We start from the raw sequence: 23791 nt of genomic DNA, 5'->3' as shown, positions 1-23791 counted from the left end.
GGCACAAGGCAGATCATATGTCCTCACCACAGCATGGCACCAGAAGTGAAACAGGTTGGAAGTGTAAACAAGGAATAGTTGGAATAGTCCATATACCAGGTGTGGATTACAAAGGCATTTCCAAACTGCTTTATTCAAGAAGCCTCCTGCCTACTGTAAACCTCTGACTCCTTCACTTCTTATTTTAGCAATCGCCTGAATTGCTTACATCCCACCGCCGCCACTGACTCCTACCACCAGCATGTAAACCCCACTTAATTCGACTGCAAATCCATTGCTTGGCATCACCTTGTGTACTCAATAAACACCTGTAGAATTAATTCCCTAATTAACTACCGTGTTATAGAACCTGAAAAGGCACTGACTCCCAGATCCCAGTGTTTGTTTCCGGAGCCATGTGGTGCTCTTCATCCAATCCCTTACTCTCTGCCACATGATTTGGAACACTGAGCTTTTAATCTTTCCTCTCTGGAACCTCACGTGGTGACACAAACACATTAAGGTATCATATAGTGACAAAATGTCTTGCAGTCCCCTCTGGAGGCCCTTCTCCCATGGCTATGTAGCATATGAGCCCAAATGTCAAATATCCAACTAGTCTACACCTGACCCAAAGTCAAGGGAATTGCTTCTAAGTAGAATTACTGTAAGGTTGCAGGTAAAGCCTATAAGGGGGTGATAGGAGGTACCAAGAGATGTTGAGAAATGCTTTTTTCCCAGGAAGAAAAGAAATAAAATATGTCAAGTCCCTTCCCCTGATTTTACCGACAGTTCATTTCTTCTCAAGCATGTCCCAGTGAAAACTCTGGGAAGACATCCCATATTCAAGCACCATGAGGGAGACCTTTAGAAGAACTTGCCACAAGAAATGATGAATATGGAGCAACCTCAATAATTGAAAAGATGGAGATATGTTTTCTGCCGTTGAGGTCACTCTCACAAGAACTGTAAAAAATATAAATACTGCCAATACAGATCCCACCAAACAACAACAAAATCCACTGCAATAGGGGCAGGATTCCCCAAAACTTAATGTACTTCTGTGAAATCTGATGGTTCGATTCCCCTAGACTCTTGTGTGTTTAAAGCAGTGGCTTGCCATATACTCATAGCTGGGTCCACAGGTCTCCCAGGGCCTCTGACAACTGAAAGGCATTTCTTCACCAAAAATATATTCTTAGGACAGCAGGGATAATTGAGACAGAATGCTAAGCCAGCATGATTTTAGGGAGATCCATCTAAAAAGCCTAATCATGGCTAATTCAGCGTTTGAGGCCACCCTGGGATTTCATGCACAGCACCGGTTTCACTGAGGTAATTGGTGCTATTGAAACAAACCCAGGCTCTGTAGTCCGCAGCTTCCCTCCTCGCCTCTGGGCATGAAGAGGATCAATATTTGTTAGGATTGCTTCTTGTTCCAACAATGTGAGATTTACAATACTAGCTGGGATTCTCACTTTGTCTTCACACAACTCATCAGCGGAACCCAATTACTAACCTCAGACAAACAACATTAACATGAGCCTCTATGCTGCTTTATTGCCCTTCAGCCAAGTCTCATTTCAGGGTCTTCAGGCAGTGCCACTATAACAGATACTACACTTTAAAGTGTGCTCCGAGGAATAAATTCTCAGTCTTTCATTACTCGTACCTTGATTTACTTCATATCATCTTGCCGCTATAGACAAAGATAACACACTGTAAATTACAGCCATCCTGTCTTGTAGTTTCAGAGGTAGGGGGAAGGCAGGGAGTGAAGCTTGGGATCCACACACAATTAGCAGTGGTCCAGGCTCAATTGCTTCTGCATTGTCCACAACGAGCTGGTGTTTCTTAGGACCATTCACAAAGCCTCTCCCTACCGTCCATGTTACTCCCCTGTCAGAGAGCCTGTTAAATGAGAGAGAGAGAGAGAGAGAGAGAGAGAGAGAGAGAGAGAGAGAGAGAGAGAGAGAGAGAGATATTCAAAGCTAAATGAATATATCTGGTTCCAACGATCTCTTATCTTACCCTGTTGCAGGCTAGCTGCTCACATACCTTGGTTTTGGAGGGAACATGGCTAATCTGTTCACTGAATAAACCTTTCTAGTAACCTATTTCTACTACTAAATGTTTATTTTAAAAAAACTAGCAAATAAGGTATCCTTTTCCCATGTCATTGCCTTTTCTACCTTGAACCCTTGGCTAAATCAGAGCTGGCTACCTTTGCCTGGAATTTCAACTATCAAGAGCACTCCAGGGAAGGAGGCGTGCATACACACAGTCACTGGAAAAGTCCTCCGAGTTAGCTGTAGCAGTACCCCCTCACTCGTCCTACAATTTCCTCCATCCTCCATCCTATTCCAGCAGCGGATAACTAAGAACATTAGTTTTATGGGACTTGTCAAGCTCAAATGAAAAGAGAGCTAACTTTAATGACACTGCAATTAATCGCCCCAATAGACAGACAGCTAAAAGACAAGATATTGACTTCATTAAGGATAATGTATTATGTCATTAAGTTGGTAGGGTCACCTTGTGTATCATACATGCCTGCTAATATATTGGCATTTTCCACAAATAAGATAAATTCAGATATGACTGATAAAGCTGATTAGAAAATGTTTAATCTAAAGAGGCTACTTTCCCTATACACTCATGCTCAGCCCCAGGAGGAAGCAGAGTTAGTAAGGAGCCATTGCAGGCCCAAGATGATCTCAAATACCAGATCCATCTCATTTATAAGCCAGCCCTTTCCTCTTCTTCATTTCTACTGTGTAAGAGATACCTCTGTAATGAAAGGTGGAGGGCTCTGGGCAACTTGACAGCTCAGAAGCCTGAGTTCCAGAGAGCCTTGTTTGTAACCCACCACTTGTTTCTGTCTTAACTGTCACATAGCCCCAGATGACTCATGAGAAAACAGGCACACATGGGAGGGGTGACTCTGGGGCCTTGGAGTTAACCTTTCAGGACCACGTCCACACAGCCACCGTTAGCAAGAGATCTCAGGGTGGAGAGCAGGTTCAAAAGGAAATCATTTTTTTCTAACAAGTTAACTGCCCTCCAAGGTGTATCTAAAGGGAACTGCTTGGCTTAAAATAAAAGCAGTTTTCATTTAGAGTAGAATCTTCACAAATTAAGATACATCCACCAAACCTTTTCCTGGTGTTTGATTTCCCATAAATAAAATACAACTTTTTTTAAAAAAAAAATATTCATCTCTTCAATAAATTCAACACAAAGGGAAGAAATGAAATCATAGTTCAAATGTTGATTCAAGCTGAAGAAGTCCCACAGAGACGAGCTTGTCATTCCCAGAACTGGTTAACGGGATCCATTTTATCCAGTGTGTTATGCTTCTCCTTGGCTTAAGTAGCATGGTTTTTACCCATTAAACTGAATGATGGCTTCATAACATTTCATTTGATCTAAGTAAAATGCTCATTTGTAATGCAGGGCGAAGTCCACAGCAATATGAGGATGAGAGATAAACCAAAATAAAGATTAGTATACAGTGGTAATTCCTCTATAACGTCCTGAGGTATAGTCCTGAGTGAACGCTACATCCTGAATATTGTGCCTGCCCCATTCATGCTACATCCTTAGCACAGCAACCCTAGGTGATGGTGTGAGGAAGAGGGGCCTTCAAGATGTGACCCAATCTTAAGAGTACAGCACTCATGAATGGCATGAGTCCCTTATAAGATCGGGCCCAAGAGAGCTTATTCACCTTCCATTATGTAAAGACATAGAAAGAAATTGCTGTCTGTGGACCAAAGGAGACCATCTGTCAATTCTGGACTTCTCAGCTCCCCAAACCTGTGAGAAATAGATTTCTGTTGTTCATAAGCTACCCATTTTGTGATATCTTGCTATAGGAGACTAATGGGTTAAGACAAGATATATGTGAAATATGCTTAGAAATACTAGAGGATATGTGTGTGTGTGTGTGTGTGTGTGTGTGTGTATTCTTCTTAAAGACTTGTTTTTTGTAATTTATACATAAGAATGTTTTGATTACATGCATGTATGTATACCACATGTGTGCCTGGAGCCCACAGAGGCAAGAAGAGAGCAACAACACATCCTCTGGAACTAGAGTTTCAGATGTTGTGAGTCACCACTTAGATGTGGCGAAACAAATCTAGATCCTCTGGTAGAGCAGCCAGTGTGCCTAACCACTGAGCCATCCCTCCAGCTCCACAAACATATTCTTAGACAAGGCGTATAATATTGACCCCTTGCATTATATATCAGAAAAACAATCCAGTGACCTACCCTGTCACCTCTCAGAAGTATCCCCATTTTAAAGATGAATATATCAAGCTCCATGTTAACTCAGAGAATAACTTGCAATCAATAATTCAGCTCCACAGGCCTCTATTTCCCATCCCTCCCTGAACATGTCCACCTTTCATATTCCCATACAGAGCTTTCTCAATTGTGTTTCTTTCATTGGAACATAGAGACACACAGCACTATGTACGTGTGATATCTTACAGACAAAGATTTATAAAAGAAGATGATAATGGGAAACCCCTTACTAAACTTGACAAGGCAGATGGCCTAGAAGCCACTTCATTCTCACTTCTTATCAATCTTTTAAATAAAAATAAATAAGTAAATATAAAAGGCAAAATAGAAATGATTATAAAATAGCAGGCATACCCTGTCTAGAGAAAAGAATAAAACCTCTGCCCTGGTGCACAGCATCAAATATGGTGCACACACCCAACCACACTGTTGCTTCTTGTCGCTGCTACTGACATTTCAATAAGTGGCTGGCTTTCTTCCAGCCCTCACAGAAGACAGTGGGCCAGACAGCAGCAGGAAGCCCCTCAGTTGCTTGGACGGACATCTTTCCAGTGGCGTGAGGAAGATTCCCTGCTCCTCTGTGCTCCAGGTTCTCACTAATTACCCACACCTGCATCCCTGGATGCCAAGCACCCGCTTTTAACCCGCACTCTCATCTCTTCTATTATTGCCATTAAGGTTGTCAAAACCAGAAGTTTGGAAACCCTTCCCTGTGACCTTGGCATTTCTTTGCAGGCTGAATGTATTGGCATTTTTTTCCCTCTGACTGCATCTCTTCTCATTTGTCATGATTATTGCTGAATTTTTCAACTGTCATTCCCAAACGTAAATCAATGGTTGTCTACTTCCCCTTTGTCATATCTGCACGGCAAACAGCCTTTCCCTTCTAAATGAAGCTTCCTCCCTTTCCATCCATTAAAAGGGGCCTGTCTGGAGGAGAAGTCAATCCTTTGTTAGGTCATTGCATTTATCACGCTTCCAATCAGTACCTGACACACTTATTCAGCCAGGTCTTCAACCACACAATCATTGTTCATGGGGGGGGGGCTCTGCTGTAATTTATTTATGCATGGTGTTTGCACTATCCATCTTGGGCAGTTTAAAATTTTTTACCCCTGCCTTTCTTTACCTTGGGACCTTCCATGAGTTGAGAGAATTGAGAGCCGGTGTGTCAGCGAGGAAGGGTAGTGATGAGGCCATGGGGGAGCTAAAGAAAAAAACAAGGGGCTTTGTGACTGTGGGCTCAACTGGGAGTAAGTTCTATAGACTCAGTAGGAGAAACAGAGGGTAAACTAAGAAACTGGATCCGGGTAATGAGGGCTAGTAACAGACAAAATGGAAAATGGCATAGAATGAAATCCCATGATGCACTTCATGAGCACAAAGCCCCATGGACATGATGGAAGCTTCCTTATGAGAAGGTTGACATCGACTGTCATATAGCACTAACAGAAAACCTGCTTTAACAGGGAAAGGACACACTCAGTGTCTAAGAACTCATGTCTCTTCCAGGAGGCAGCTTAGATCAGGACAAGCCAGTACACCAACCCTAGAAATTTCTATATAAACAAAAGACTGATTCCAGTGCCATTTGTGGGCCGAATGGAGCACCTAGACACTGGCCAAGCAGCACTTGAACCTCTGCATGTTGAAGGCTTCTGCACCAGCTGCAGACTTACCCTTTGTGCCTCCACTCCTCTAAGGCTTTGTTCATCACTCCGTCCCCCTCACTGGTCACCACTCTGCATTCAGTTGTAAAGAAAACACTGAAACAGAAGAAGAAAGGCCAGCTTCCTCCTCTCTTAGAAACACTGTCATTTTGTATCTAAAGACAACAGAGCCCACCTGACTTCTGATGGTCTTTCTTTCCCCCCAAGACTCCCATGCCAAAGACAAAGCATGAGGATCATTCTATGCCCAGAATATGAAGGAGATCTCTAAAGTAGAGGGAGCCTTGAGGTAGTCACTGAGCACACTTAAAACAGAGTTTTATACCATATATCATGATGACGGATGAAGGCACACACCTCTGGGTCGTTTTCCTCACATCAGTGGTACAATATTCCTTGGGATGCACTTTTGTGTAAATTCAGAATTCCAGAGTCACTATTTTTTAACAGCTTGCCTCAGCCACTGAGCTAGTAAGGTTTGAGACTGGCTGGATCTCTGAGAGCTAACTGCTACTTGGGAACCTTAAGAAGACTCCTGACATGCTTATTCTCAGGACATTTAAGCATGGTAAAGTAGGAAGGGAACCCAGTCTCCTAACACAGCCTTGAGGCTTCTGGAAATATAGCCCATCCACAGGATTTAATGTCAGGAATCTAAAATCATACCCAAGAAAGCATATAAAGACATTGGGAAAGACCTTATCATAGCCCTCTCTACTATGAACATTCTGATGGAACATTCTTCCACCCATCACATCAACACTTCATATGATGTATAAAACTATGGATCCGGAGAACCAGATGATCCATTCTGACAGATGCATAACCAGAGCAGAATTATTGGTTCATCTATTTAATGTCTTTAGTGCATCTTATAGGGGCATGCTTTGCTGTCTGGATCATCTGTAACCACCATTACTGTCAGGGTGACTGCTCTTAGCAAAGACTACATCTTATTTCTATTTTATGACATGACTACACTGTTACCAGAAGTCTACCTAGAATATGTGCTTGTTCTCAAAGTCCCTATTCAAGCATGGGTGTAGGTATTCCAGGGAAGCCTTAAGCTATCTTCCCATTAGTAATGTATCAGAGCCAATTTCCATGGTTCAACTTGGAGTGACAGGTTGAGGGATGAAGAGTCTGGCAAATCTTACCAGCCAATCTCCTCCAGCATCCTCCTGGGACATCCCAATATCCTTTCAGCCTGACCATTTGCTTGAAAGTGATGCTGCAGGATGGTGACAGCTCAGATAAGGTTCCTGTCCATGACTTCCTTAAATTCAGACCCACTGTCAGAAATGATAGCATCTGGCAGGCCATGTGCTGAAAGTACCTGTGATTATTTCAGAAAGGCAAAAGCTAGAGTGTCTGAGAGCACCTTGAATTGTTTTCAAAAAGAATCTCTGTCTGGAGAGTTGAGTGGAATTCAAACTGGTTCTTGACAAGAGTTTTGTTCAAGCAACATTGTAGTTTACATAACACATTTTACATATCCCAGTCACGTGGTAGATTTATTCATCCTTAGCACTCTGCAATATTATGATCCATGCTGGACTCCCGAATGTCACCTTCAGTCAGTTGCTTAATGCATAAAATTTACCAAACTGTTGCATGTAGAATGGCCAGGAAGAAGTGACGAGTATGACTGAAAATAAATGACATTTTTTAAAGGTTTTGTTTGGTTTGGTGGGCAAGATAATTTACTCCAGCTGGTTGCTGAAAATAGTTGAGTTCTTCCCCTACTGTCTCTGTCTCAGTCCTTTGATCATAGCCAAATGGAAGTGGGGTCCAAGACAAGTCATTTACACCATGTGGCTGGATCAGCAAGGACCCATGATCACAAAGCATTCCATCAAAGTCAGAAATGAGATCTGTGCCCAGAGAACACCACTGTTCAGTAGTCTTCCAGGCTCATAAGCAAGTACACTGATCCTGTGAACAAAGGGCATTATGTATGTATACATTAACATAATCAAGATTACAAATAAGAACTCCAAGAAACCCGCTGTTGGCAAAAGGGATAACAGTCGTTTAAAGAGACAGCTAACAATTTTTCAGTGCTCACAGTAATAAGTAAGGTCAGTTTCGTGGAGTGTGTTGTTGCTAAGGTAAGCAGTCTGCACGTGTCTATCACTGAATTCTCAATTGTTTTGTAGCTCAATAGGCTACAACATGGTGAATGACAAGGAAGGCAAATATGTGGAGTATGTGTGTGTCTGTGTGTGTGTGTCTGTCTGTCTGTCTGTCCATTTGTCTGTTTATATGCATAAAGGAGACAAAGGAAAACCTTGTCCTCTGCATGTATATAACTGATGGACAGCAGTTATATTTTTCTATGTAAATCGGATTTTATTACCAGCCTGGGACTCACCAAGTAGTTTGTGTTGGCTGGGCAGTGAGGCCAGGATTCTGTCTGTCTCCTCCTCCCTAGTACTGGAATTACAAGCACTTACTATGATGCTTGCCCTTTCCTACATGGATTCTGAGGATTGGCCTCAGGTCCTCTTGTTTATAAGGAAGGCACTTTACTAACAATGATATTCCAAACTTCTTGGGTTGATTCTAATAGGTGAGTGTTGATGTTCAAGTCAAAGACAAATGTAGGATATGACAGTTTAGCTAGCAGAGCTAGCTTGGTATGCAGGATCTCCCGGTAACAAAATCAAGGAGCTTGACAACAATGAAGAGATTAATGTCATGATCTTCAGTGAGATACAAGCCTTTGTCTCTGTTATGGTCTGACTAAGGCACTGGCACATTAGCAGACAGACCTCTTTGAGAGGAAGGAAATGTGCTGGATTCTCATTCCTGCGTTTTCCTCCCATTCAGACTCTTGCCTTACAACTGAGATGATTCTCAGGAACATTTAGGCAACTTCCTGTCTCATAGGATGATCAACCAATCTATCATATTCATCACTGTGGCTAAAACTCAGCTGATATACTAGAAGCATGGGTCTCTGTGAAATTGTCGGCATCCTTACAGCAATGAAAATCCCAAATGGAAAGTGTTTGACATGAAACACCACTTAATTACAGATGACAGCTTAGTCGCACAAGCACTTATTTCTATGTTTAGCCAAGGTCAAATTTGGCAGTGACCATCATGGTTTTTTCCCTTTATTAGAATGCCCATGGAGTCTGACATTGGACACTGTGGATAGTGGAATCCACAATGTCAATGAGGCCCTCACATTCCTGGGCCATGCAGCTCCTGGAGAGAAATATTGGGTTCTTCTACTTGTATTTTACATAGAGCAGAAGGTGTTCTGATTCATGACTAGATATAAATGGAACAGTATCGCTGATCCCTGTCTGATCCTAGAAAATGCCCAGTTGGCAAAACCTGACAATTTGTCCTGTTGATACCAATGCTTCAGAATCTAATTGTTTATTCTTACAAGAGTGTTCTAGTAATTTTGAAGGCCTTTCGCTTGTCTAAAATCATTTTCCTTTCTAAAAAACAAAAACAAAACAAAAAAACCCCAAACCTTATAGAATCAAGTAACATTGACTCGATGAACAATCCATGCCAAAATCATAGATCAGGTGTATAGAGGTCATGGCCATCTCAAGAAACATGAGAAACATTGACAAAGTACCTTACAGGGATGATGCCCTAGGAAGGGCCTTGACCAATTATTAATACATTATAGCTTACATTATCGTCAATCAACCTAATAGTCCTAACCAGTGAAACCAGTAATGTCCCCATCACTACCTTCTAACATTAGCTTCACTGTAGAGCTTTTCTGAGCCACACATCTAGAAGCAGATCCATTAGGTCATAGACTGTGTATAATATGGTCAATACTTCCAGATTTCTCTAAAAAAAACTACACCATTCAGCACTCGACAGCAATGTACAAGGTTTCTACTTTCCTCTCAAGTCCAAATACAACACCAGTACTTTCACAAAGTTGCATTTAATGAACCTTAAACTCCATACAACAACAGCCTGCCCTTACTCCATACTTAACTTTATTGGTAGAATGTCAATTCATCTACAGCAAGTAATGGCTGCAAGATTTGTACAAGATCCTGGTCTTAGGCAAAGAGATTGGAAGAACTATCATATATTTGGGCTGTATGACTATTCAAAGCATAATATTCATTTATTCTCAATAAACTCTCATGATATTCTTCAGAATAAAAATCAATCATCCACAGCTAGAGAGATGACTCAGCAGTTCAGACCTGATATTCCAGAGGACCCAGAATTGATCCCAAGTAACCACATGGTGACTTACAAACAACTGTAACTCAAATCCCAAAGAATCTGATGCCCTCTCTGACCTCCATGGGTACTGCATGCATGTAATGCACAGACCTGTGTGCAGGGAAAATGCCAACACATTTAAACTAAAAGTGAAAAAGAAAATCTCTCAGCATAAGATTCAGAGGAAGCAGAGTGACAGTCTTCAACATGGCGAATCTCCATGGCATGCATAAAACACAAGATTTGCTGAGGTCCTGTGGTAGACACTATAGGCAATCCCCCAGTAGTATCTGAGAGCAACTGTACTATACCTACTCTGAATCAGTCTGTTTGTAAACAGACTTCCAATTGTGTCACAACATAAAGGAAACCTCTATGAAGGTCTCAACAAGCTCTTGACAGCAGCATTTAGCTTCCATCCCCCTGCTGGGGGTTGGGGTGGGATGTTGGTAATGATAAGCCCTGGTCATCCTATGTCTTTGTAACAGGATTCTAAAAGTAATAAAGCTGGAGCCTAGACAAATCTAAGTCCCTGTCACATGACACTCTCCATTTTTCCTGAAGCTGGAAGATTGTGTGAACAAGGGGCCTTGGGTAGTAAAACAGTGTGCTAACCACTTTCTGTGAAAGCCTAACATGACCCTTCTGCTCTGAAAATGGTCAGATTGCAATCTTAGGGAAATTACTTAGCTTTTTTAAAGACTTCAGATACAAATCCACAATGGTGTTGACATAAAGGAGACAACAGGTACCCACGGAGAGGGCTGTGTTCATCAGTTTGCTCACTGCTGTGTCACCAAAAACTTGACAAGAAGCAAGAAAAAAACGTTTAATTTGATTTATGGTTTGATAATATGGCCCACCATAGCATGGAAGGCTCAGATAGGCCAACAAGAGTATGAGGTCACTCATTCACATTGTAGAGGATGGTGAACAGTAGAGAAATGCATACTGGTGATCTACTATGTTTCTCTATTTTATACTTATATTCACCCTGGGTCCCAGTCCATGCACATTCAGGATAGGTATGCTTTATGGTATATCTCTGCCAAGTCAACCACCACCCCCCTGTGTCTATGGGATCTGAATCTCTTCAAGCTGAGAAGAAACATCATTACAAATACTGTGTACTAGGTACACAGCTCTCACAGGCATAACCTCTAGGCACACATGTGAAATAACGTATCTAAAACAAGGATTCCATTGGCTTAGGTATAAAATGTGTTTAGGCATTTGCACACATCACACATAAGAATGTGTACACTCATGCACCTTCACACCTATGCAGATCCATGGCTCCAACAGGCTTTGATGCTGCTCTTCTTCCCTAGCTATATATTACCATGTTCTGTGTCATACCTAATGCACTGTCCTGCCACACGGCCACCAGGAACCTGCCCCATCACACTTGATGGTGGAGCTAAAATGACTCAGCTTGCTTCTGAAAACAACTCTTGCTTGCCATCACAGAATCTTCAGAGATAAAACTCCTTCTGCCCTTCAGAAATAATCAAGGCTGATGATTCTAGAATCCATTTTGAGTAGTATAATCCTATCTTCAGAGAAAATATCAGCCAGACACTCTAATACATAGAACTGATACAGTCAATGATGATCCTGTACCAGAGAGAGGGGCATACAGAGCCCAGTGTTGGTCTCCTCCCCAAGGCTACCCCAAAGTTTGGCCAGGAAATGACAGAGCTTTAGAAAACACTCTTCATTTAGCATATGAAAAAAGTAGGACCCATGCAGTAGAATGAATCACTCTGTGCTACACAAGTGGTTTGTGTCAGGGCAGGACCTAAAACTTAGATATACAGGCTGGAAAGCCACCTCTCTTCCCCCGCTAGCTGCCAAAAGTATAGCCATCTAAATATCAGCATTTATATTAAGCATTAAATCCATTTTACTAAACAGTAAGTACCCTCGCTGTCTATGATGCACCAAGCTTTAGATGTCAACTAATTTGACTTACTCTCCCTTTCATTGCCCTTATATCTTGCTTAATAAGACATTTTATTCAGATACTGCTGAGGTAATAAAGGAAGAAGCGTGGTTACAAAATGTACTGCCATTTTTATTTTGAGCTTCACTGGAGTAAGGGGTTATTTTCTTGTGAAAAGGATGAAATGCTGCTGCCGGCCTTTTAAATTGTATCACGCAACCCTGCTTTTGCCCAAGCAATAGATTTCCAGATAACTGCAGCAATCTTCGTGAAGTGTAAAAAAACAAAACCAGGGAGAGAGAGTGGGCGGAGGGATAAAAATAACCATTGCAACCCATGCTGGACCCCACCTAGCTCAACTGCAAAACATCAACAAGAAGAGTTATTTACAACCAAGTTCCCAAACATGAATCTACTGACACCCTCAACCCTGAGAGCTAATAGGCCACACTTCTGGCTCTGTATCCAACAATGAAAACCTCTGGCACTCCCTATAATAGATTGTTGTTGTTATTATTGTTGCTGTTGTTGTTGTTTTATTGGTTTCTTTAATGATTAAGATGATAATGATATTAATGTAACATTTTAATTTTTAAATATTTATGTGTGAGTTCACACATGCACACATGTGTAAGTGTATTAGTCAATTATTTCCTTTTATTAGTGGGGTCCTGGGGATCAAAATGAGGTCTTCAAGCCTGAGGGCAAGCACCTTTACCCAGGGAACCATCTTGTCAGCCATTAACCTAACATTTATTCAGTGGTCATCACAGGACTTAACAGGCATTTTCACATCAGGCCAATGAAGCAGGCAGATCTATTCAAATCATTCCATAGATGAGGATACTGAGGTACAGAAAGGGTAAGTAATTGTCCAAGGTTACCCGTTAGCATATGGTGAGGACAGGATATGTAGCCAGGCCTAATGGGTTTCAGATCTTGCACACAAAACTGGTAGCCTCTACCAGCCCTATGAATGGCTGATGCCTTAGAGCCAGCAGACTTGGGTCCAAACCCACTCACTATACTGCTTACCACTTGCTATGATTAGGCCCATAAACATCTTCCACAGGGTAGCGTACGGGATACTTGTTTTTTATCTGGTAGCACTATTTGTCAAAGTTATGGAACCTTTTGAAGGAAGAGGTTGGCTTGTGGAAATAGGTCAGAAGAAGTGAGCCCTTGATGGTTACAGCCTGGTCTCTGGTTCTGGCATGTTCTCTGTCTCGTGCTTGGTCTGTCATGATGTGAGGAGTCGCCACCCCATACTCTCACTACCATGATCACACACATGCCTTCCTCACTATGAATACCACTATGCTTTCTCCACCATGAATACCACCATGCTTTTCCTATGAGGGGCATGACCATGCTTTCTCTACTATGAATACCACCATGCCTTTCCTACGATGAACACAACCATGCTTCCCCACCGAGTCCATACCTATCTGATGCCATGAAGTAAAATAAACCTCCTCCCTTAAGTTGTTCCTTCTAGACATTTTAGACACAGAGACAAGACCACAACTAACAAAAAACTATACCCATAGGCAAGTAGATTAACCTTTCTAAACTTGACTTTCTCATTTGAGAACTAAAAACAAGTAAGCCTGCCTTGCATTGTGGGAAGCTTTTCTTCTTCCCTTCCCTTAATACTCAAGAGTTGGGTACAAGGCTCCCAGGTGGAGGAAACTAGACTTTAGAACAAGAGTAAGCATGTCACAAAATGTACAGAATAAACATGAGGAAAATGGGAAGAAAGAAGAGAGAAAGGAGAGAAGAGCTCTGAGACGCTTCCCCAGACAAATTTTATGCTTGGGCTCTGAGGAGTCCTCGGCATCTGAACCTAAATCAACAGATCGAGGATGTGGGAAAACGCATTTGGTTCTTTCTAAGAACAAACTTCCTACCTGCCTAAAGTAGGTTGGTTAGCGCTGCCCTAGGAATTGTAGTGAGTCCATGAGGCTGGGATGAGGGAAAGAATGCCAAGCTCCATCCATCCCAACTCTGAACATCTTTTGTTCTAACATGGAAACCCCAACTGTGCCCCTGAAGATGAACTTGAGAATAGCAGTGTGGCTATCTTGATTTTGGGCTTATTGAAGCTAGGGAACAGCATGGAGCACTAGGGAGAAAGAGAAGCACGAGCACCCCTTGATCTGCCAAAATGAAGGAGGACATGGCAGAGGTCCCTCTAGGTATCAGATAGAATTGGAAAAGGCTGGAAACTCCCAGCAGAAAACCACAAAGCCCCCCACTGTGAAGGCAAACAGCCTATCCAGCAGGAAGCTCTGCTGTTTACAGCAGAGTCACAGGCCCAGGAAACTGGAATAATGGTAGCATCCTGCTGTCATCCACAAGCATGCTGTGCATGCAGAATTGAAGAATAGGGGTCCAACCTTAAACTGTCATTGAACCCCCTAGATATCCTGATGAGAAGCCCACTGATCAATGTCTGTTATAAATATGTTACACCACATGCAAGAAATCATGTCAGGTAGAGCCTCCCTTCCACTAAGCCCCCAGGAGGCCTAAAGTCAAGATCCCCACCTTCTGCAAAGGGCTTATGATGACACAGGATGGAAGACAATGGGATTTACACTAGGAATGCCAGGCAGTGTGTGAACTGTAGTGATGATGCCATAGTGCTAGTCAAATGGCTCTGCTTGTTACCCTTTGTCTGTTCTTCCTTCCACTGGCACCTGCCTGAACTCAGACAGAAAAGACACCCTGTGGCCTTTGCTCTTCACAGACAACCGAACCTATTTGCTGTCCCTGAAGCCCAGTTCTAGCAGAATCCCTCTCTGAGCGTCTTAGACACACAACAATAATGAAAAAACAATACAGGAATTGACTTAGCATTGTGTTCCATAGACCCGATCACACACTGCTCACTGGTTAGAGACGGGGAGTCTGGTGCCAGAATGCCCATGGTTGAATCCTCCATCCAGCACTCATTCCTAACTGTGCAACCTTCCTCAGTAATTCTGAAGCTTCTGTCTGTTTACTCCTTTGCATATCAGCAGTACCTTTGTTCCTGTGTGAATTTGTGCGTGTGCGTGTGTGGTGGGTACACATGTGTACATGTGCATGTGGGGACCAGAGGTCAGTGTCGGTCAGTGTCAGCTCTTCCCCAGTCCCACTCCATTTTTTTTTGCAGTCTCTTATTGAATCTGAAGCTCACCAATGTGGCTAGACAGGGCTGCCTGGTGAACTCTCGGCATCTGTTCATCTACACTCCCAACCTACGGCTTGAGAATTACAGAAGGCATGTATCCTCATGCTTGACTTGAACATGGGAGCTGGGAATTCAAACTCAGACCCTTAGACTTGTACTGCAAGTGCTTTACTGACTGAGCCATCTCCCCTTCTGCACAATGGTGACATTAACAGGAACTACCCCAAAGGGTGTATCAGGAGAATGAAGAGAGTTAATACACACAGAAACCTTCAGAAAGCTGTCTGTCACATGGTAAGTGCTTAAATGAGCTGGCTCCCACCAGCACTTTTTTTCCCCCTTTGCAGCAAATATTCTGGTTTCTTCTGAACAAAATTCCTTCTCCAAACCATTAAACGAAATCTAACGCTATATTGGGGCCATATGTAGTTCAAGAATTTGGATGACTCTCAGAATGCATTTTTGAGGTCAGATACACAGTATATTTTTGCTATGATAAGCCGTCACATCCCAACCCCTCCTGGACTCCACCACTCTCAAACAACCAGAGCAATTAAATCGTAAAGACGTGATATGCGTTATGGAACAGGGACTCCAAGGCCTGATATAAAAATGTTCATTACCAGACAGGCCCCTGCAAGATGACCAAATTAACCTCACTGCCAGGAGTATATTAAGAAAGAATAATAAATTATTCAAAACCTAATGCTGATGGAGCAAAAAATATTTATGGAAAATCATCAGATTATTGCATTTTAATCACGATCTTGTTGTACGGCTGACGTGTTAAGTCCTCCAAGCACTTTGGTGGAAGATAAGCGAGTCCCTCAGTGACTTGCTATCAGCATCTTCTCCAAGAGGCTGGACCACACACCCTGAGGGGAGGGAACAGCTCAGCAGATGAGGTTGAAGATCTGCAAAGCCAGGCATTCAATGTACCTGAAGGGAGGCGGCTTTGTACAAAAGCCACTCACCTGCTCTGAGTGCCAGGCAGCCATTGTGGCAGCAGTTGCCTCTTGAGACATTATTTTCTTCAGAAGCACAAAAGAAACCCTAGACTTTCACGTTTAACTTGTTGTCTCTTGAGAAGATGGGAAGATATATATTATATATTTTACATATATACACATACATGCAGATATTACATATAACATATTACATAGATACACACATGCCTGCACACATGCGTGCGCACACACACACACCAAAAATACCCAGAAAGCCACATTGGATGTATCCTCAGCCCTTCCCACTGGCTGCCTTGCTCTCTGGCCCCCACTCCTTGTTTAATGTTTCTAACTTTATGCCATGTTCTCTTCCCCTTTCAGCACGGCTGAGCAAAGCTGACAGGCGGATTCCTTTGCTTTTCAGGGTATTAAAGCCACTTTCCCGCTCTGACAGCCTGTTCTACTCTGCCACCTTGTAGCTGTGGCTTCACACTCCTCTGGGCAGCCAGTTCTTCCTGACAGACCACTGTCACTTCCCATCACCCTCTCTGTATATCCCTTCTCTCTCCCTCAGCACGCATCCCGACTTTCCAACCAATGCAATTATTTTTTTTGACAAGCCATCCATCAGTTTTAACTTTAAAAGCACTTTCTGCTGATATCCATTGTTAAGTCCTTTGCTTTTTTATGGGGCTTGCATGAGAGAATATGATATCAGACATTCAAACTACCAAACCATGTAAATTTACTTTGTTCTCAGCTATGTTTCCAATTTCACGTCCAATTTTTCGGTACATTATGCGTAGTTGTTGTGCTTAATATGATGTTGTCAAATCCCATTAAAGTTCACTGCATCGCACGGCTTTAAAAACAGGTTACAATTTGCATTCTATAAAGAAAGGAAGGAGTGCAGTCTGAAGTCAAGCTGAATCTTATTAAAATTATCTGTTCAATTGTTACATTTGTAGATGGAGTAATTTTGAGGCATTAGCTGAGACACATATGAAAATGTCAGCGTGCCAACTAACGACAAGGAGAGCAAGGGGGAGATCTCTGCGAAACCCAATAAAGCTCCTTTGCTGGTGACATCAATTTGATGATAATCCGAGGAAATGAATAAGGGACCATCCCGTTTGAATAGGAATTACCTTTTCTATTAAATCACTTTGGTGTGTTTCCACTTGGCCTGCATCTCCATCCTAGGCCACAGCGAGTCTCTGGGGATTTGTTCTGAGCCGTGGCTGAGATGCAGGGGCTCCCTAAAGTAGAAGGTTGGTTCTTTGAAGGGCAGTTCACTCCCATGTGCCTTAAGGTACCTTCAAAGGAATTTTTAAAATATGGAAGAGACTAGTGGTCTTCTGGGAACCAGACACCCTGGGCAAAGCTATGCTGGGTTAAAAGCTAAGCCCTGAGTACAGAAAACTCAGGGGGAAAGGCAAGCGGGTATTAGAAAGGGGGATGCTGCTAGCCCTCTCCCCACTTGTAAAAAGGGTTAGAGAGCGATTCATGACAGGGGTTTTAATAACGCCAGATGCTTTCTGGGAGCTCTGCTCTCCAGTGGAGATTCCGTCTGGTTGCTTTTATCATGGCACTGATTTCTGTGTGAACTGTCACTGGGTCTAGTTTCTGATTTTAAAGCTATCCATCACTGGCCCAGAGCTGAACGACGCCATTAGGGGTATTATTAACTGAACCATTGACTTCATTGACTAGAACAAGTTAAATTTTTGTTTCTCACACAAAGACTATTCCCAGGGCAGACATCTCTCCCCCTTTCACTGTTATTTTATTCAGGTTTCCATAATTTTAATTTTTCCAATACAGCCAGTATTGGGTAAGCCACAGTGACAAAGAGTACAAGTCAGTGACTACAGAAGATACAATGAGATGCTCAGAAAGTGAAGGCTGCCTCTCCCAGGCAGGGAGACTAATGCCCTGTCTAGTCAGTTAACTGCGGGTATTGATTCACTGTATTGCCCTGGAAAAGTCACCTAACCTCTCTGGGTCACTATTTTCTCATTTTAAAACAAAGATCAATATTTCTTATGGTTATTATAATGATTCCATGTAAAGGATTTTTTTTTCAAGACAAGGACTCAAGCCAGAACTGTGTAGTTCTTGCTGACTTGGAATTCTCTGCATAGACCCAAATGGCCTTGAACTCATAAAGATTTGCCTACCTCTCTACCTGTGCCTCTGCCTCCCCTCTGCCTCCAAAGCAGTGGGATTAATGGCGTGTATTATCATGCCCAACCTAGTGTGTGTGTGTGTGGGGGGGGGGGTGTTCCTGTGTGTATGAGTGTGTGTTCGTGTGTGTGTGTGTGTGTGTGTGTGTGTGTGTGTGCTTGTATAGCCCCAAGAACAACCTTTGATGTCATCCTCAGGAACAAGTTTGAGAACCCGTCTTTGAAACAGAGTCTCTCATCGGTTCAAATATACAATTAGGGAGCCTGGCCTACCATCCTTACCATCTTTACCGTCCTCAGGGATCTTCTGTTCTCTCCTTCTCTAGTTTTGGTACTAACACACCCAGATTACAGGCATGCATTACCTTGGCCAGCATTTTTTAATGGGTTCTGAACCTCAAACTCAGGCCTTGTAGTGTACTGTACCCACTGAGCCATTTCCCAGCACTTCCTGTGTATGAGGACACATTGTGATAATGTGATATATATGGGCAGCTTCCTCACCACCATCAAGAACAGATGAAGATGCCAAAAAAAAAAGAAGAAGAAGAAGAAGAAGGGGAAATTTGGAGGAGGTAAAGTGTTACCAAGTGATCTGTGCTTAAGATCAAACGTTTCAGCTCAGTGCAAAACCAAAAAGTTTTCATCTCTCATTGCAAAGCTGTCTACCATTAGCTGCTTTGAGGACATTGTGAAGGAGTTAGATGATTCATCTGAATGCTGGGGAAGAACCCTACAATGTTGTCCATAGGGAGTGGGGAGGCTGGTAGAATATGCATGAGTTGAAAACACAGGTATTAATTCAGAAGCCCTGTGTCAAAGGTGAGGTATAAAGCAAGGGTGAGAATTTGGTCAGCTACACAGAGCAAAGAAGATAGCAGAAGATGGCTCCACCCTGGCCAAGAACAGACAAGTAGACAAGCGGATTCCCAGCAACTTCACCCTAGTTGGTGTCCTACCATATCAGTACATCCGTGATGGTAGTCCACCAAGTATGGTCATTTCAATCTTCTGCTGTGCCAAGGAAACACATCAGACCAATGAAAGAGAAAAGAGAGCATTGGGCTATAAAAATGTAAAGCTGGAGAGCGAGTGGCCTTCTTCCTCCTCTTCACTTCCTCTTCCTTCTTCCTTTTTTCCTCATCCTTCCTCTTCACCCTCCTCCTTCTTTTCCCCCTTACCTTCCTCTTCTTCTTCCCTCTTCTCCTCTTCCTTCTCTTCCCTGTCCTCTTTTTTTCTCTCTCCTCCTTCTCCTCCTGATCCTTTGACACACTTAGTAATGGTCCAGAAGGAAAGGACCAAACCTACCTATCAGGAGCATGGAAGGAACGTGTATGAAACAGTGGCTTTGCCACATTGTTGGAAGTCTGCCATAGATATGGACAGGGATGGGAGACAGGCGCTAGCTAAGAAGTAAGACCATCCAGAAATTTATACTTAGTTTCTTCTAGTGAAAAAAAATAGATAAAAAGTAAAAAAGGTCCGTGGAGGAACAAATAAACAATGCAGTTTACTTTTAAAAGTACATTAATATGTCCAGATGTCAGAAAGCATGGGTGAGGCAAAGAGATAGGTAAGAAGTTCAATGCCAGGAAGAATCAGAAGGGGAAAGAGATTTGTAATAGACTTTTAAGAAAATGTCCTTACATCAAGAGTGTCTAGGAATTCCAGGTCTTGAAAACCAAATATATATCTGATAGATTTTAACTAACTTTTGATTTTTAGTCAGGGTTTCATGTAGCCTAGGCTGGCCTAGAACTTGCTATGTAGCTGAGTTCTTCCCACATCTAGCTCCTAAGATGGAATTACAGGCATGGTCCATCAAGTCCAGTTTTATGCAGACCTGGGGACTGAACACATGGCCTCATGCATGATAGACAAGAACTCCACCAGACTAGCTCTTTGACTTCTGACGAACCTCATTATTACTCCAGGAAGTCACTTTTGGGATCTAAAGACAGAAATGCCTATACATGGATTTAGGCATGCTCACATGTATATGTATACATGTGTACACACATGTACATACACAGACACACACACATACAGAGAGAGAGAGAGAGAGAGAGAGAGAGAGAGAGAGAGAGAACATTTTTCTGTATTCACTAAGGATCTCCAATATCTAGTCAGAAATTCTGTCTAGACTGTCCCTTGTAAGAGCTGAGATTCTAGGTCACAGTGTGAGTTTCCCAGGTGAAGAGGAGTTAGAGCTGACATGCCCTCCATCCCTCCCTGAGTGCTTGGAGCAGTAGCCACATGTACAAACAGATGACACTTGGCACATACTGATCTGAATTTAGATGCACCTTCCTAAATACGCATGTCCTGCCTATCCCCAGAGTGGAAGCCCCTGGGAGCAAGAGCCACATAGCCCACCACTTGACCTCTCAGGACTGAGTGCTCACCACCTCACACAAAGCTGAACCTCAACAAATTCATCTGGCGTTATGTCAGGCAGTAACAATCTGAACTGAAATAGTGGAAAAGAATCAGGTTTCCAGCATCTTGGCATTTTTGTTTGCCAAATCTCACATCCTATTAAAGATTTAGATGTCAATGGCAGAAATATTCCTGTTTAAATATCTAAAGAGCAACTCCATTTGTTTCTCCCTACATTATTAATTTGATTGGCTTTAAAGTTATTGAATGTGAGAGGCATTAGACAGACCACACACAGAAAGAGAAGTCCCTTCCCTCTGGGAAGGCTCTCCTGCTGAACAGGACAGTCACCTTCACAACTGTGTCTAAAAGCTGGAAGCATGCCTGTAGTGTGCACGCAGAAAAAGAAGGGATCCCTGTGCTGTTCCGTAACTGTATCTGTGCTGCATTTTCCATTCCCTTTTTCTGGGCCCCAGGAGATGGAGAAACCAGGCTGTAGTACTATATGAGGAAGATCCAGATCCTAGCCTCAGCACAGCCATACCCAGTGACATAACTGTCTTGGTAACTTTCTTCTTTACTCTCTGGTTGCCTTGCCTATAATGCACATGGACAGAGGTGGGCTGGAGGGATCCATAGCACACAGACTCTCAGAATCCTGCCAATTTTCTTATTCCAGGATCACTGATATTATCTTCTGGAGGATTCTGTCTTCTGCTGTGGAAACCTCTAGCCTTCTATACCTAGACCATCTCTAGTCTTTTCAAGGTCATGATCACCAAAGGATACTTTTTTAGTTACTCGGATGAAAATAAAAAGTTAGAATTTAGGAACAGGAAGTGTCCATATATATAATCTCAACTTTGGACCATTTGAGGGGGTATACAATCTAGGTTTATTGAGGGTGGAGGTTGGGATCCCTGAGATCCTCTGAAGTGCTCTAAGAACCAAATACTCAGTAAGGATTGGCTTCCTGAGGGCTTCTAATGATAAGGCCAGGAGCTGTGCAAAAATGCTCAAGAACCCTAAGGCAATCCATAGAGAAATCAACCCCTGAACTATAAGCAGAAGAAAACTGACAGGCTGCACCAAGGGTGGTACAAGGGACCAGGCTTATGTGATGCTAACATTCAGAGGTGGAGGGGAAGAAATGTGATGGCTAATTATTCATGGGAATATTTTTCTTTTACTCCATCCTTAAAGATGCTGCCTTCTCTGAGAGACAGGGAAGCACTATGGGAACTCAGAGCAGAACAGGCCAATTGTGTAAATTCACAGTTGCATTCTGGACCTTGCTTGGTCCAGGCTGTGCATACTAGGGAGTAAGGAAACATTCCCAATCCCATGGGTGCTGCCACAAAAGGAAGAGGCTGGCATCTTTGGAGCTGTAGTTAGGGACATGTTCAAGGTTCCAAAAACTAGATCCTCAGACCCTCTCACTGAGATTTCCTGGATCCCCAAATCTACCGGCCCTCCCTGAATCAGAAGCTCATCTCCAATTGGGGAGAGAAAGCTGACAGAAGCATGGCATTTCTTGTGTTGAGTTTCCAGACCTATGTTGAGCCACATGTGCTGGCAGAGAGTGACAGTAAACAGGCTTCAGTGGCCCTGAAACAGACAACACCTTTAAGGAGGTCCAAGACCCTCCAAGACCTGTGTGCCAGGTTATACAGACCAGTTGGTAAATAAGTCTGGAGCCTCAGCTGCCTGCAGTGTGACCAGTAGTCTCAAGTTCCTGCCACCATGACAATTTCCTAAGCTAGGTTTGGGCTGGGATCAGCAGCACTTTAGAGGCATGCAGTGAAGGGTAAAGGGCCAAGAATGGGTGGGAGGGGGGGATGCACAGCTGTATATCCTGGTTCTGTCGAGCTACTAAAGCTCCTCCTCTCTAAAATGGACTTCGAAATGACCTATTTCCTAGGGTCCTCGAGAACATGGAAGGTGTTGAAATGTACAGAGCAGGAGGAACCATGGGTCAGCCAGGTAATTGCTCTGTAAGGCTGATGTTCCACATCGACTGTATGGCTTTCTACACTGGCCTCTCTCAAACCCAAATTATTTAGGGTGAGGTCTGTTTTTAATCTTTGCCTATTGCCTTCATGTGCAGTGCCTCAGTTTATCAATATGTGTAGACTGAATGGGTGAGCAATACCTCCCACTACTTGTAGCTCAGTGTCAAAAACTAAGAACACTGAAGTTGTCTCTGTCACATATGAACAAGGGGAGAAGCTGACTGTCCACATACATCAAGATGTGACTGACATGGCCACCACCCCCATTCTCACATCCCCTGTAACTCACCTGTAAAAAGATATTCCTTGATTAAGGAGTGAGAATCACTCCTTGGCAGAGGAGCTCAGAGGCCTTGCCACAGCGTCTACATAGAAAAACCGGTTGCTAGGTTTATGTAAATGCCATGGAAACCAGAGCCTGTAGCACAGAAAGACTCACAAAGAAGCAACTTAACATAAGGTCAACAAGCCCCCTGATGAAAAGTGGATTTAGTACTTAGTCTTCAACACACAACCAACACTCTGTTTTCCTTCCTAACCCTTAGGCTAAAAAGGCTAATGAGATTCACAGACAACATATTAAATGATGGAATTCTCCACACAGCTCGATTTCTTTCTATAAATAATTTTAAAACTATTACCCAATAATGTATTGTAATAAAAGAGCTGACAGGTCCTTGCTCAACAAGCAATCACCAGCATGTTTTCGCACCTGGAGATGGAGAACTTTCTTATTACGTGCCCCTGGTGATTTTTAGGTGTTTCTATAAAGCTGCGCCATTATTTATAAGCCACGGGTTACTTCACTTCACTGGATGCTACGATTAATGAAAAGTTATTTTGAGGGCTCAGCAAAGAGGGGTGGACTAGAGGGTGTGTGTCAGGTAGCACTTGTGGAGTGGGAGTCATTTCTGTAAGTTCTTTGTGTCCTGGCTGATTGGGAGTGGGGATCGTGATGCT

At 42.9% G+C, this 23791-nt stretch overlaps 1 protein-coding gene across 3 annotated transcripts in view; it reads right to left on the bottom strand.

The window, feature by feature from the left end:
- Positions 1-23791, bottom strand: part of Lrmda (leucine rich melanocyte differentiation associated) — a 994610-nt gene that overhangs the window by 541193 nt on the left and 429626 nt on the right. Inside the window, exon 1 of one of the 3 annotated variants that reach the window (XM_028758581.1) lies at positions 5423-5578. The exons of the other annotated variants lie outside the window; for them this stretch is intronic. Within the exon in view, the coding sequence (XP_028614414.1) occupies positions 5423-5493 (71 nt within the window). The 5' untranslated portion in view covers positions 5494-5578. Of the gene's footprint in view, positions 1-5422; positions 5579-23791 lie in introns of those variants that run through there. 3 annotated transcript variants of the gene reach the window in all.

The sequence above is a fragment of the Grammomys surdaster genome, unplaced genomic scaffold (genome assembly GCF_004785775.1).
Source record: "Grammomys surdaster isolate TR1022 unplaced genomic scaffold, NIH_TR_1.0 126198, whole genome shotgun sequence".
NCBI lineage: Eukaryota > Metazoa > Chordata > Mammalia > Rodentia > Muridae > Grammomys > Grammomys surdaster.
This window is presented reverse-complemented; position numbering and strand designations above follow the sequence as displayed.